The 13,859-nt window shown below is 38.3% G+C and overlaps 1 protein-coding gene across 1 annotated transcript in view; it reads left to right on the top strand.

The window, feature by feature from the left end:
* Positions 1-13,859, top strand: part of ATM (ATM serine/threonine kinase) — a gene marked incomplete at its 3' end in the record, with an annotated part of 67,071 nt that overhangs the window by 6,062 nt on the left and 47,150 nt on the right. Inside the window, exons 6-17 of the mRNA XM_080340536.1 lie at positions 2,890-3,055; positions 3,342-3,580; positions 4,407-4,570; positions 4,956-5,125; positions 6,573-6,944; positions 7,495-7,689; positions 8,026-8,121; positions 9,305-9,530; positions 11,395-11,526; positions 12,285-12,410; positions 12,528-12,617; positions 13,647-13,818. Of these exons, the coding sequence (XP_080196662.1) occupies positions 2,890-3,055; positions 3,342-3,580; positions 4,407-4,570; positions 4,956-5,125; positions 6,573-6,944; positions 7,495-7,689; positions 8,026-8,121; positions 9,305-9,530; positions 11,395-11,526; positions 12,285-12,410; positions 12,528-12,617; positions 13,647-13,818 (2,148 nt within the window). The remainder of the gene's footprint in view (positions 1-2,889; positions 3,056-3,341; positions 3,581-4,406; positions 4,571-4,955; positions 5,126-6,572; positions 6,945-7,494; positions 7,690-8,025; positions 8,122-9,304; positions 9,531-11,394; positions 11,527-12,284; positions 12,411-12,527; positions 12,618-13,646; positions 13,819-13,859) is intronic.

Genomic DNA, 13,859 nt, shown 5'->3' with positions numbered 1-13,859 from the left:
TCCCTAACCCAGTCCTCATTGACTAAAGCAAACTCCTCCATTGACCTGGCTTCATCTGGGGTCTCAGGGGTACAGGGCTCCCCAGGACAGCCTCCGGCAGAGTACACAGAGACAAAGGCGGCATTCAGTAATTCTGCCTTCTCTGTATCTTCTGCCACCAGGGCACCCACCCCATTCATCAGTGGGCCTACATTGCCTCTGGTATTCGTTTTATCCGCTATGTATTTGAAAAAGTTCTTTTTGCTGTCCTTGACCCCTCTCGCCAGCTGTAATTCTAAGGAGGCCTTGGCTATCCTAGCTGCCTTCCTACATCCTCTAACAGCAGCCTTATATTCCTCCCAAGTGGCCAGCCTCTGCTTCCATGACTGGCAAACTCTCCTCTTCTGCTTGAGCATACCCAACAGATTCCTATTCAACCACGCAGGCCTCCTGGCTCCCTTCCTTGACTTCCTACGTGTGGGGATGCTCTGATCTCGAGCGTGGAAGAAGCAATCTCTGAATGCAATCCAGCTATCTTGGGCCCCTTTTCCTTCAAGCAGTCTTGCCCATGGGATTTCCCCCAGCAATTGCTTGAAAAGGCCAAAGTTAGCCCTGCTAAAGTCCAGGGTTGCAATTCTACTTGCTATTCTATTCCTGCCACACAAGATGCTGAACTCCACCATCTCGTGGTCACTGCAACCCACTGTACTAAGCTCTCAACTCATCTGTTTTCATTTGTTGATACAATAGGAGAGTGATTTGGAAAAAGTAATAGAAGTTTTACAGTCTAGTTTGCTGAATGCGCAATTCTGGAGAAAGTGTGGAAATACTATCTTTATTAGCATGGTGTAGAGCTTTGAAGTCAAAGCTTGCATTTCTGAAAAGCATTTTATGAGAAAATACTCTTTCTCTGTAGCCTGAAGATCGTTGTTTAACTACACAATGGAAATAAACCTACAGAGACTCAGAAGAGGCATCTGATGATACTGGGAGTGAAAGAGGAGGCAGAAAAATCTGCTGAAGGCTGGCAAAGCAGAGCAACTAAAATGGAACCATTCAGGATGGGAGATGTGGTTGGGTCATTAGAGAGCCTGCGGGTGAGATCTCAGAAGTTGAAGAACTTGGTACCATTTGGCCATTGAGGTGGAACTGTGAGTTGAAGATTGAAGGTGAAGCTGGAACTTTATGGGAAAGCTGCCTGAGACCAGGAGCCACGTAAGGGCAGTAGAAGACCAAACGCTGTCAGCGTGCAGGTTGGAGCAGGACAGCAGTCATGGAGCTGTAGTGGCAATGGAATCAGAAATGCTGGTTGCTCCTCACATGATGATAATTCACTGTTTGCTGAAAGGAGAAATGCCTTTGACTTTCCACATGACAAACATGACCGGGAATAAATGGACTCGTAGGAGGAAACAGGGATGCTCCAGCCTACCAAAGGAGGTGACAGACTGATCCAAAAATTGTGACTTTTGGGTGTCACCCAAGGTATTACCTCATGCTCCAGAATCTGAGGCCAGAGTTATGAAAGGCTTGGTGAAGGTGGCATTATGAGTCTTGCTGGAGTCCAAGATGTCCATAAATCTGTGAAGGCCTGCACAACAATGAAGCAGCAGCGTTGTGATTGCTTGATTTATTTATAGTTGTCCCAACCTGGCTCTTCCACAATGCAGGAGTGTAGAACTCAAGGCCCTGTGTAATGCCATCAGTGTCACTCATGCAGAGTATCAAAGGAAAAGACTCTGAGAGTGCTTCGGAGACCTTAATCCAAGCAGTCTGTGGAGAGCTCACCCCAAATTGATGAAGACCTACTGACCAACAGAGTTGAGGGTTGTCAGGCTCTTCTAGGTCCTAGTCACTACAGAGCAGAAGTACAGTAACTGATCATTCTGCATCCGGAGAAGTATATGATACAGCTGCTCTGAGCTCATGGCTGGTTGCCTGAACAAAGTAGTTACAGTGGCTGGGATTCCCAAAGGTCATTCTACCTATATTTTCCCTTAGAAAAAAGGAGGCCTGAGGGGTGGATGTCCGTTCCTTCAAAGTGTTGTCGCAGAGTAGCTGCTGAGGTCCTAGGACTGAATCAGTATTTCTTCCCGCTGCCATTCTTTGCAGTGGGTGTTGTCTGTTGGAGGAATTGAGGGACAGTATCATGTCACTCATAGGTGGCTTAGATGAAACATCCGCAAAGCTTCTGTTTGTGTTGTGTTAAACTGATGTTGATGATTGGATCAGTCCCTTGCTACTGTGATTTGTGTGAGGCTGATGAAGAGACAGCATGATGAGATAAGAAAGTAGAAATCTGAGGAAGTGGCCTTTTCTTCAGAGCATTTGTAAATGAGCATGAAGCGTGGATGTGTTGGTCTCTGGACTGGAGTGAACTAACTCAACTGCAGGTGGTAGAAATATAGAGAGTCTCAGTATCAACTGTTCTGATCTCTTTATTTGTTCCTGCTGCACCAAGTTCTTTGTTAACGCATGTGTGGCTGTAAATTGTTTCTGAGTACTTTTATTGTGTATTCTGCAACAAATGGAGCCCACTGTGCTGAGCAGTTAATGTAGAGCAGAAGTTGAGTGTGGAAGTAGTTGTGAAAGTTGATTGTGTGGCTGTAGCTACTTTGCTCAGTGTAACACAAGGCAGATTGTATACCAGCTCAGAATGAACATAACTTTACTTCCAGTGTAGACAAGACCACTTGTTTTATTTCTTTTTTTTTTTCCCACTTAGCTTTTGTGAATAATGACTTGCAGCTGAATTAAGAATGATGGTTTCTGTATATTTGATGCAACGTTTTGCTTCAAGCATTTTAATGTGATCCTCTGTGTTATGTATGTTTATATACATATATTTGTTTATTTACAACATATATAAACACTATATCATATATACTTTTTTTTTCAATACATTTGCAGAGTTGCTGATACTGTATGGCCAATTATACCTCAGACCTTCTGGAAAGATTAATAGAGTCTTGGTGGCCAGGATAATTCACACACTTATGAGGGGGTACTGCTTCCAGACTGATGGATTGAGTTCTGATATGTTCATCTTCTTTTCAAAAGCAATGCAGTGTGCGAGGTATGTTGCAAGTGCTCCTTTTGTATGCTAATACCTACTTTTAGAGAATAACTCATTTTAATTATTTTGGATTAGACTTTAGTAATAGCAGGTATGCTTCTGTAGACATAATTTTGTTCTGTCTTTGAACACCAGTTTAATAAATTCTTTAAAGTATTAATAACTTCTGCATTTGTTAGGCAAATAATATTCTGAATATATTTACTTGCTAGTATCCACATTTAAACAATTCATGTGAAATAAGATTATTTCTTCTGGAATTTTGATTGTTTGGTTTATGTTGCAGGAAGGAGAAGAATACTGCTGGGCTGGAACATATTGTTGGAGCAATGAATATCTTCTTCAATAAGTTTGCTGTTGATTGTCGCATACGGATTTGTAAAGTAGGGGAAGAAATTTTGCCTGCAGTGCTTTATATGTGGACTCAGTATAGACCAAAGGATTCCCTGAAGGAATCAATAATTGAGTTATTTCGTCTCCAAGTTCATATTCATCATCCAAAGGGTGCAAAAACTCAAGGAAAAGGTATAATAAAAAGCCTCCCTGTTGTTTTTTGTTTTTTTCTTTTTTTTTTTTTTTTTGGTCACAGTATATGATTGTTTGAATTATTGTGCCAACTTTCTCAATTTTGATACTGAGTCTTAGAAAAATTAATGGGAGTGGTGATTACTTGTCAATAGTTTCATGATACTATTAATATTAATATTGAGTGAAAGTGGAAATAAGTTTTCAAATGGTATGCACTAATGCACTAAGAGAATATTAATTGTATTAAGTCCTGTAAAGTTTGATTGCTTTTTATCAAAAGGTGACTTTTAATTACTAAATCAAAACACTTGGGGGAGGGAAATAATAGTTTAGATTGCCACATGTATTCATATCTTACCAAGTTTATTTAAGCCCAGAAGTTACTGCTATGGTCTAAGTCTGACTTACTGTATAAAACTGGTCAGAGAACATCACTCATTAATTGTGTTTGTCTGTCGTGGCCTATTTCAGTTCTACCATCTTTTTTTTTTTTTCTCTTTGTCAACAAATGGCAGAGAGTTTATAATTAGTCCAAATTTATCCATTGCATTTCATTGTAGTTTTTCCAATTACATAAATAATTGTTTATTAGAAATTTCTTTCCTACCCTGATCACTTATATATGCTGATTGAATTCTCTTTTAACTTTTTTTACTTTTATACTTCATTTTCTTCATTTTAAGACTTGTTTTGCAGGCCTGCATTTGTTAAGCTTTGTATGCTTTACTCTGATTTTGGTTGTATATTGTGTTGTGTGGGTAGGTTTACATATTGTATCAAGGGGGTAGTACATGTTATCTTTTAATTGTTTTTGCATGTACAGGTGTATATGACTCACCAAAATGGCAAAGTATCTTACAAAACCTATATGATCTGCTGGTGAACGAAATAAATCTCATCAGTAGTAGAGGAAAGTATTCTTCAGTCTCACGTAATATTGCTATAAAGGAAAATTTGATTGAGTTAATGGCTGATATTTGTCATCAGGTAACTCTTTTATTTAAATATAAAGTCAACTATATACTTACTGTGTTGTTTGCTTTGCTTTTTAAGGTAATATGGCTTTAGCCTTTCCTCAAAATCATTTACTGAAGTGTTAGTATCTTGTATCTGTGATCTGATGTGTTTAGCTCATATTTTTTTTGCAGTTTAGAGATGTGTGGATTCTGAAAGAATACTGGGTTTCACTGGTGTTACTTACGAGACTATAAGTGGAGGTTCTGTTATAATAAAGAATAACAAATAACAATTCTGCTTGCCTCTTAGTGGGCTTTATACGCAGTAAAAAATGGACCAGCTTAGTATGATATTTCAGTTTTCCTGTAAATACTACTTTTTTATTTGTATACTTTTAAATTTCTCTTTATAAAAGGTTTTTACAGAGGATACCAGAGTTCTGGAAATCACCCAGTCGTATGTGGTTACACAAAGAGAGTCCAGTGGTGAAACAGCACCAAGCAAACGCAGGAGGATTGAACTGGGCTGGGAGGTAATTCGAGGCAACCTGCAAAGATCCCAGGAGGATTTTGATGTCATACCTTGGTAATAACATCTTTACATGAAACAAATATCACTACAGACATATTTTTACAGTTAAATGTTCTCCTGAGTATGTTGTGCTTTGGAATTAGGTGTCTACGCAGGCTGTAATTATATTATCTAAGCACTAAACGTAGATTCTCACAGCATTTGGAAAGTAGTGGGTAGTGTTCTTGGCACTCTTGCTTTAAAAACTTTATATATTTATTTTCTGAAGAAATAACGAGGTCTGGTAAACTGTGTTGTGGTGTGTAAGATATTACTGCCTCCGATTTTCTACCTGTCTTTCGTGCTAGATATTACCAGTCTTTATGTCAGTATTGTGAGTCTGATCCAACTTATGAGTATTAGGTAATTAATGTGAGATTTACTGCTTTCTTAAGCTGGGTGGGTCACAGGACAAGCATCCATTAACAGTTTGGCCGTTTTGGACTAGTTCACACAGTGCTGTAATACCTAGCCTGAAAACTGTTCAAGTGCAAGGCCTGGCACCTTAGGCAGGACCTTGATTGAGAGGCATTTTGTTTGACATAAGGGACTTCTGAACTGGAGATGTAGCTACATGTCTTCAACTGACTGCCAGAGAAGGACTGCGTAGCAGGGAGTCAAGTTGTTGTTGAAAGACCACAGGAAGACTTTTCCAGAACTTACCAGCTGTAGTCCTAAGCCCCAAAATGTTCATTTTTTAGCTAAAATAAATTACACAGGCTATTGTTACTCTTCCTCTCTTTTGTCCTTTTCTTGGAAACTCCTGTACAAGACACCAAAACAGTGTAGCTGCTTGAAAACTGGGTCCTGAGCTGGGGTGGCAGGTTTGTGTGTGTGTGTTTCTTGTTCACAGTATTGAGGCAAAGTGGCTATTTAGGATCCAGTTGAGAAGTTAACTTGCCGTTCTGTGTGGAGATAGCAATCTCCAAGAAATCCTGCGAGTACTGTAATTTACTAATTAGAGTAGAGTTGTGACCATTGCTATGAGCAAAACCCTTACAACTTACCATCTCCAGCTTAACATTTTGTTCATTTGATAGATTTTATTTTTCTTATCTGTAGAGATGTTCTTGTAATGTTTCCTGTTTATATAAGTTCACCCTTGAGGTCACTCCCTGGGTCCGAGTGTGTAGCAGACTAGTCCAGAAGAAGGACAGAAATTGGTTTTTTGCATGAAATTTTCTTCCTTTGTGGTCAGGAATCAGTGAAGTCAGCTTATAAGGAATTAGAAATCGGTGAAGTCAGCCTGTAAGGAATTATTAGTGGTAGTGAGACTAGACAAGCAGACTTACAAGTAAAACAGTAGAAATACTGAATCTTTAACCTTTGGTAGTAAACAGATGAGCTCAATACTGGAAAGCATAAATGTGAAATGACAATCAGAGAATTCTTTGTTCGTTTTCTTTTGAAGATGCAGATTCAGGTATGTTTGATATTAATTGCTTCACTTTGTGTTTTCAAGGTTACAGATTACAGCTCAATTAATATCGAAGTATCCCGTGAGTCTTCCTAACAGTGAGCTACCTCCCTTACTCAATGTACTTCACCAGTTACTGCCTCATCAGCGCCGAGGAGAAAGAACCCCATACGTGCTGAAGTGTCTTACAGAGGTGGCTTTGTGTCAAAACCAGAAAAATGATTTGAAAAGCACCCACAGGTTGGAGCTCCAGAGAACCTGGGCAAAGATTTGGTCTCTTACCATTCGTAGCGTAAGTTTCCAGCAGATTGAAGTGGAAAGCTTTGGGCTACTTGAAGCTATGGTTCAAGGAAACCTTGTTGTGACGGATAAAGAACTCTGGAAGATATTTTCAGGACCTGCATGCAAGCCTTCAAGGTAAAATGGGAAGCAAGAATACTTTGTGTCTGATTTACATTGCTCTTAACTGTGCAACCAGAACCACTGTATTATTCAAAATAATATGGTTGTTGTGGCTGTGTTTCTAATTAAGAATGGCCTACATGTGCGTTTTAAGCATTTGAAATGGGCATAAATACATACATAAGTCTGAAAGCAGAGGCAGAAGAGGAGAGGCAGGCATCGTCAAATTTAAAATTGACTAAAAATGTAAAATGGGCTAAAATTTTAAGATCTGTGTGAAAGAGACGTTGATTTTGTGAAGTTAAAAAGTATGTTTTCCTCTATAAATATATTCTGATTCGGAAACAGTCTTTAAAACAGACAGGAAATGTCTGTAATAGCCAAAGTGTAGCTTTTGGAAATGCAAAGATCCTAATAAAGGAGTTTTCCAGTATGTGTGCTTATTAACTTGCTTATGAACTTGATGCTCCCTGAGCATGCAGAAATACTGACTTTGCTTTAGAGTGCTGATCAACAAACATCACGTTGTTTCTCAAAAATGCCCTGTGTTCCATTTTTGTTACAGTTCTGCTATACGTTGTTTGTCATATGTGATGTCTACCTACTCAGTGCCAGAAACTTTGGATGTAGGGATGGAACAGAATAATGGTGAAAGAAATCTAGGTTCTATGTTAAAGGAGGCGATAATGAAATGGGTACTGTCCTGCTATTTGGAGGAAGAAATGGAAGAATGTGCAGAGTTGCCTCCTGTGCTCTGCAGGTAAAGTCTTTGTGGCATAACTTTGTATGTAAGCTCACCCTATATAACACAGAATAATTGCACAGGGAAAAGTGCATTTGCAGAATTGTATTATGTTAATGCTTTGGTAGAGTTTATAGAGTTTTTAAGCTTACTGTAGAATGTCATTGTGGGGATGTAATTTAGTTATCTGTCCATAGCACAGCAGATACGTGAACTATGCGTTAGAAACCTAAAGTGAAAACTTAGGCTTCTTTGAAGATAAACCGTTATCTGTTTAATTTTTGGGTGTGCTTCAGGAATCCCTATAGCTTGTCTGATTGCAAGAAAATACAAAACAATTTTCTTTTTTTACAGTGATTTTCCTCATCTTATGTTACAAAAAATACTTGTGAGCCTTACAATGAAGAACTGTAGAGCTGCCATGATTTTTTTCCAAAATGATGCTAAATGGTATGTTTTTACATTAATCATTATAGATACTTAAGCTTCTTGTATTTGTCATTTTAGCGAGCAGAGATAATGAAATGCTTAATTCCTCAAGCTCTTTCACATCCTCTTGTGGAACATCTTTCAGAACCCATAAAATAACAGCACTTCTGCAATTTGTTAAGGTGCTTTAAGCAGATGTTAAAATAGTCTTGCTGACAGAGTCACAGCTTCAGGTACTGAACAAAATACCTTATGAGTCATATGTGTATCATCTCACCTCAGCAAAACAGCTAAATATTTGGCTTTTTATCCATAAGTAGGTTAGATATTATTAAGTCATTAAAGTTTTCAAATAAGTTGTAATTTTATACAAATATTTATTCATGCCTTTTAACATTACCTTCCATTCTAAGGGAAGCATATATCTTAAGAATTTTCTTGAAGACAGATAGTAAGTAGAAAGTTGGCTAGATCCTTGCTGTCCATGTGTCCTCATGCCACTCCATCTACATTTGTGACCCCAGCCGTATGTTGCTTGAGTCTGTAGGAGTCACTCTCTGAATGCTGTTCATTCTTTCACTGATGCATGTGTTCAAGCTCTTGTACTATATCCATTTTTCTCTTACTGAAACTAAAACATGTATAACTTGTTCTGATGGAAGATAAGACTTTAGAAGTTAAAAGTACTAGTTTCAGGGGTTTTGTGAATTTCTACTCCAGTTGTGTAAAGTAAGTTGAACTCAGCCATCTTAACACAAAACAGATGCTTCTATATGAGCTACAGTAGAATGTATGAAGTTGTCAAGCAATGGAACAGGCTGCCCAGGGAAGTAGTGGAGTGACCATCCCTGGAGGTGTTTAAAAGGTGTTTAGATGAGGTTCTTAGGAACATGAATTAGCGTTAGAGTTAGGTTAGGTTATGGTTGGACTCAATGATCCAGAAGGTCTCTTGCAAGTGAATGCTTCTATGATTCTAAGTGTGTGCAGGCTTCGTTCTTCTTTGCAGTTTCTTCAGAGCTAAAGTAAGAGTATCCATTTCACAGCGAAATTCACCTTAGAAATTAAAGATCAAACAGAGTTTAGAAGCACGAAAGGATAAAATGTTTATTGTGCTTTTGTTTATTTCTTGCATTTAAATAATAGTTTTAAAGACTTGTAAGTCATATACTGACTGCTAAAGTAAAAACGATGTCTCTTCTTCAAGCGTGCAACACTTGCAAGGGAAAGAAGACAACCATTTTTCTGATATTGAAGAGCTGTATCTGCAGACTACGTTTGATGAAATGGATGTTTTCACTAAATTTGCAGTAAATGTTACAGATAAAAATGTGACTCGTTCAAGACTTGCCATCAACCAAAATCTTAGAGAAACTTTGGAGCACTGTCTTTTAGCAATGTCAGAAAAGCTTTTAAGCAGCTATGCTCCCAAGGTAAGTTAGAAATTACTGTTACATCCTTATATTTATGCTCCCAACCATATATTGTCAGGGCAAAGTATACAGATTTTTCATTCCATTTGCTGATAAAAATGAGCTGCAAGCAGTTGAAAAACTATATCCAATAATATGAAATAGAGAAGTCTCTATTTACATTATTAGCAAAATATCCAGTTTTCATAATTATGTGGGAATATGTAGAGGCTGTATAGAAGTGGAAGTGTGTGCCAAGTTGCCACATAAATTGCTGTTATGCTGCTTTTTGTTATATTGGTTTCAATTTCTCTGGACCTATAATGCCTTAAGCTCTTGCCAGTTTTCAGCCAAGTTAGCCTAAGTCATAGAAGTCTCAGATTGTTAGGTTTTGTAAACAGAGACAGCTGTGTAAAGGAGCAATGGTAAAATAAGCTGCATATACAGACTATATTTAAAAAGAGCACAGCCCATGCTCAAAGGAACCGATTATCCCCCTCTACTCAGAGACACATGAAATGCTGCATCCGGTTCTGGGCCTCCCAGTATGGGACAGACGTTCAGTGCATCTGGTGGAGGCGCCTGGGGTTGCAGGGGCTTGTTCAGTCTGCAGCAGAGGTGGCTTTGGGTGCCCTGACAGGATTTGGGGAGCCTACCAGTGCCTGTGAGATTGCCTACAAGACAGAGCCAGACTGTTCACAGGGGTGCATTGCAGGAAGATGAGAGACAAGAGGCAGAGTCAAGAGAAGTTCACACTAGATCCAAGGAGAATTTCATCTCCGTGGGGACAGTGCGGCAGCGGCACAGGTTGCCCTGCCTGAGAGGTTGTACAGTCTTCACACTTGGAGGTTTTCAAGACCTGAGTAACCTGGTCTGACCTCAGAGCTGACCTGCTGTGAGCAGGTTGGACCAGAGACTCGCTGAGGTCCCTTCCAGCCTGAATCATCCTGTGATCCCATTTGTATCTTCCACTTGTTGGAACACCACAGAATCTCTCCTTGTAGAGATCTTGACTTGTAGAGGAAGAGACACCACACAATGGTTAGAAGTTTGTGAAAACAACAGCAGCAGGCTTTTCAAACTTCCAGTTCCTTTGAGAGGCAAGCTTTGGTGTTAATGTAGTGGTGTGCCTTCCTTGCAATTCACTGCTGAGGTCCTGTAATATTTGGGGAGCCAAAAGTAACAAGGTGCTGGCGACTGGGAGCTGTAAAACTTAACCCTGTTTTTGCGTGTGTGACAATGACACGTATGCATAAGTTTTCCCATTGTTTTTATAGACAACTGCTTTTCAAGAATGTGATAGCAATCCTTTTTGGTGTCTCTGGGAAAATAAGAAACAATTGTCTGCTCTTTTGCCTCCTTTGATCCAAATAATTTAGACATGAAAAGGGATCTCTAGAGTGCTCCTGCACTAAGTTTGCACACATTAACAACCATGTGTGCTGTTTGTTTGTTGACACAGTTGCTACTGAGAAGCAACTTACAAATTTACTAAGATCAGAAGAGACAGCAGTAGGAATGTGATGTAGTTCCTGACCTGCTCATGCTGTCTCTTGTCTTGGCATGGGGTAAAATAGATAAAACAGAGCACTTGGGAAGAGCTGGAACTATTGCTGCGATGGAATGTAAGGAGAGGGAGAATTTGAAGTCTTGTAAAGGAAGGAAGCATAAGGGCCATGGGACATGCAGATAATATTCTAACAGAGAAAGCCAAAAAAGGACATGTGAGGCAAGTGCAATGCAAAACACTAGGATGCAAATATTTTCTAATTTTGGTGAAATCTGTCTATAAAAGTGTTTTTAAAAGACTCTGTTCTGTATTCTATATTGTAGTGGAAAAGTTTAATGATAAACCACTGGTATTTATAGTGTGTGTTTGATTTAGTCTAAGCTTGTTGCTGCAGAACATCTTGTCCGATGTGTCAGTCTCTTGATTGGTGTTCTTGGTTGCTATTGCTACACTGGCATATTCAAAGAAGAGGGTGCCTGTAAATCAGAGTTGTTCCAGAAAGCTAAGGTAAGCAGCAGTGTGTTTGGGAGCTGTTAAAAATGAAATAAACCATTAAATCTAAAATAATTTCTGAAAATTTGTTCATATTGATGTATTTTCTGAGCATGAATTTTCCATTGGATTCTGCTTAAAAAAAGGCAGTTGAGTGTGATTTAAGTATGTTAATGCTGCTGCTGGAAGAGAGGAGTCACTGTGAAATTCTGTCAGCACATCAATGCATGTTTCGCAGTGGAGAATATTCTAAATATTTATTCATTTCTGAGTCACTCCTTCTACAAAAGTAGTATAATCATGGACAGGTGGACAAACAGCTACTTAGAGGATAACAAGTCCTTTCATTTATACATCTTTTATGTAGGAATTTGTTAAGGTCATTTGATGTTTTAAACCAGTATGAAGGCAGCTACTATTGTTATTACCACTACTACTATTTGAGATGATTTCTTTCTTAAATATAGAAGCCCAGAACTTACACATTATGGAGAGATGCTATGTTTTCCTTTTGCAATGAAAATACTAATGTTTTAGGCAGGTCTAGTCCATCTTTTTTATCATTTCTGGAGCAGAATGAGTGAAACAAAAATGAAAGAAAAAAAAAAGTCCATAGTCATTGATGTACGCTATAAATATCAAAGCTTTATGAATGAGAATGTCTGAATGAGTATAAATGAGAATCATGTCCCTTTGCCTCTGTATGTATGCTGTGTATGTGCCAATATATAAAGGAATTTAACAGAGGTATTTTGTGTTGTATTTTTTTTTAGTCTCTTCTTCATTATGCTGGAGAAAGCATTTCTCAGTCTAAAAGCAAACTAAATGAAGATGCCCAGGTCAACTCATTAAGGACTTTGATAACTCAGTGTACAAAATGTTTATGCAATTGTACCAAGGTAAAGTTTATAAACGAATTTATATTTCTTTATTCATTAAAGAGATCACAAAGTTGAATGCTGTATATATAGTACCTGAAAAAAATTAACCTATCTGTACATCTTGCCTTCTTACAGAACAGTGCTAATAAGATGCAGTCTAATATATTCCTGCGTTTGTTGACGTCAAAATTTATGGATGATCTCGTAGATATTTGCAAAAATCTGGTAAGTACCTTCTGTCTGGTTTTAAATGCAGTGCTCATCTATGAGAGGATTGTTTTTACAGTATAATAATTTGGAGGCAAAGCAAATGAGATACTTCTTACAAAAAAAAAAAAATCAAAATACATTGAGTTTTATAGAGAATTCGAAACTGGAAACATTTCTGTTTAGCATTTGGACAGAGGCATAGGGGGAAAATGAAAGCAGATGGATAACACTTGACCAAAGTCAGCAGGCCAGCTCACATTAAAATAAAATATGTTATTTTGGGAAAATTTTTAATACTGTATTAGAGTAAAAGTATACACAGGTTTTCTGCCATAGCAAGAATGTCCATAACACATTATATTGAGCTATAGTGCACTTGTAAAGTTTTAAAAGCTTCTTTTTTTTTGTAGTTTGATGGACTTACCTGACTTGAAACAGTTTAAAGATGTTTATTACATAGATATTAAATCTTCTAACTGTAAATTACTCTCCTTTTTCACTGGGAAGAAGTAATCGATGTAGATGACTGTTTAGCACAGCTCCTAAAACTTCTCTTTTTGGCAGATTGTCCTGTAGTCAGGCCTAGGTGGGCAAAATCCTTTGTTTTTTTCAGGTGAGAAGAAGCTGAGAGTGTTACCGTCTGTCAATTTGTCATCTGGTAGGGAAAGTAGTGGTTACTGTGCCCTCAGAAAGGTCATATGCCTTCCTTTCAATTCTTTGTACTTCTGAAGTGAGAAGTCTGTGAGCCTTGTAGAGATAATTGTATTTCAAATGCTGACAATGTCCTTGGCACCATGTAAAACACAGAGGCTAATATCTGTCTTAGGAAGCTTGTGTCCTAAAGAGAATAGTTCAAATCAGACAACTCGTGTGTAGAAGACAGGTTTATCACAAAGGATTAAATTCATCAGTTCAGTGTAGCTCTTATTGTCTTCACCCATTCTAGTTCACTGGGAAGCTGCCAGTGTCTTTCCTTGCCTTACACCTGTGATGTTTCCTATGTCCTTAAAAGCCAACTTTAAAAGAATGTGGTGTTTTTGTCAGATGGTGTTTACTGGTAAACCAAGTGAACTGGGAGAAGTGGATCTAACGGGGAATGATCCTGAAGAGAGTATAATAGAAGTAGATAACCAGCTATCTGATGATCTGTTTGATGATCATACAGTGACTGACGTCAGTGATACAAATGAATATGGTGAGATGCAAAATGTAACAGGTAAGTCTTGTCTGTGTTCAACACTATTTGCAAAAGCTTGT

The sequence above is a fragment of the Nesoenas mayeri genome, assembly GCF_963082525.1.
Source record: "Nesoenas mayeri genome assembly, chromosome: 1".
NCBI lineage: Eukaryota > Metazoa > Chordata > Aves > Columbiformes > Columbidae > Nesoenas > Nesoenas mayeri.
The sequence above is the reverse complement of the archived record's forward strand: the minus strand, read 5'-3'. Positions and strand labels throughout refer to the sequence as shown.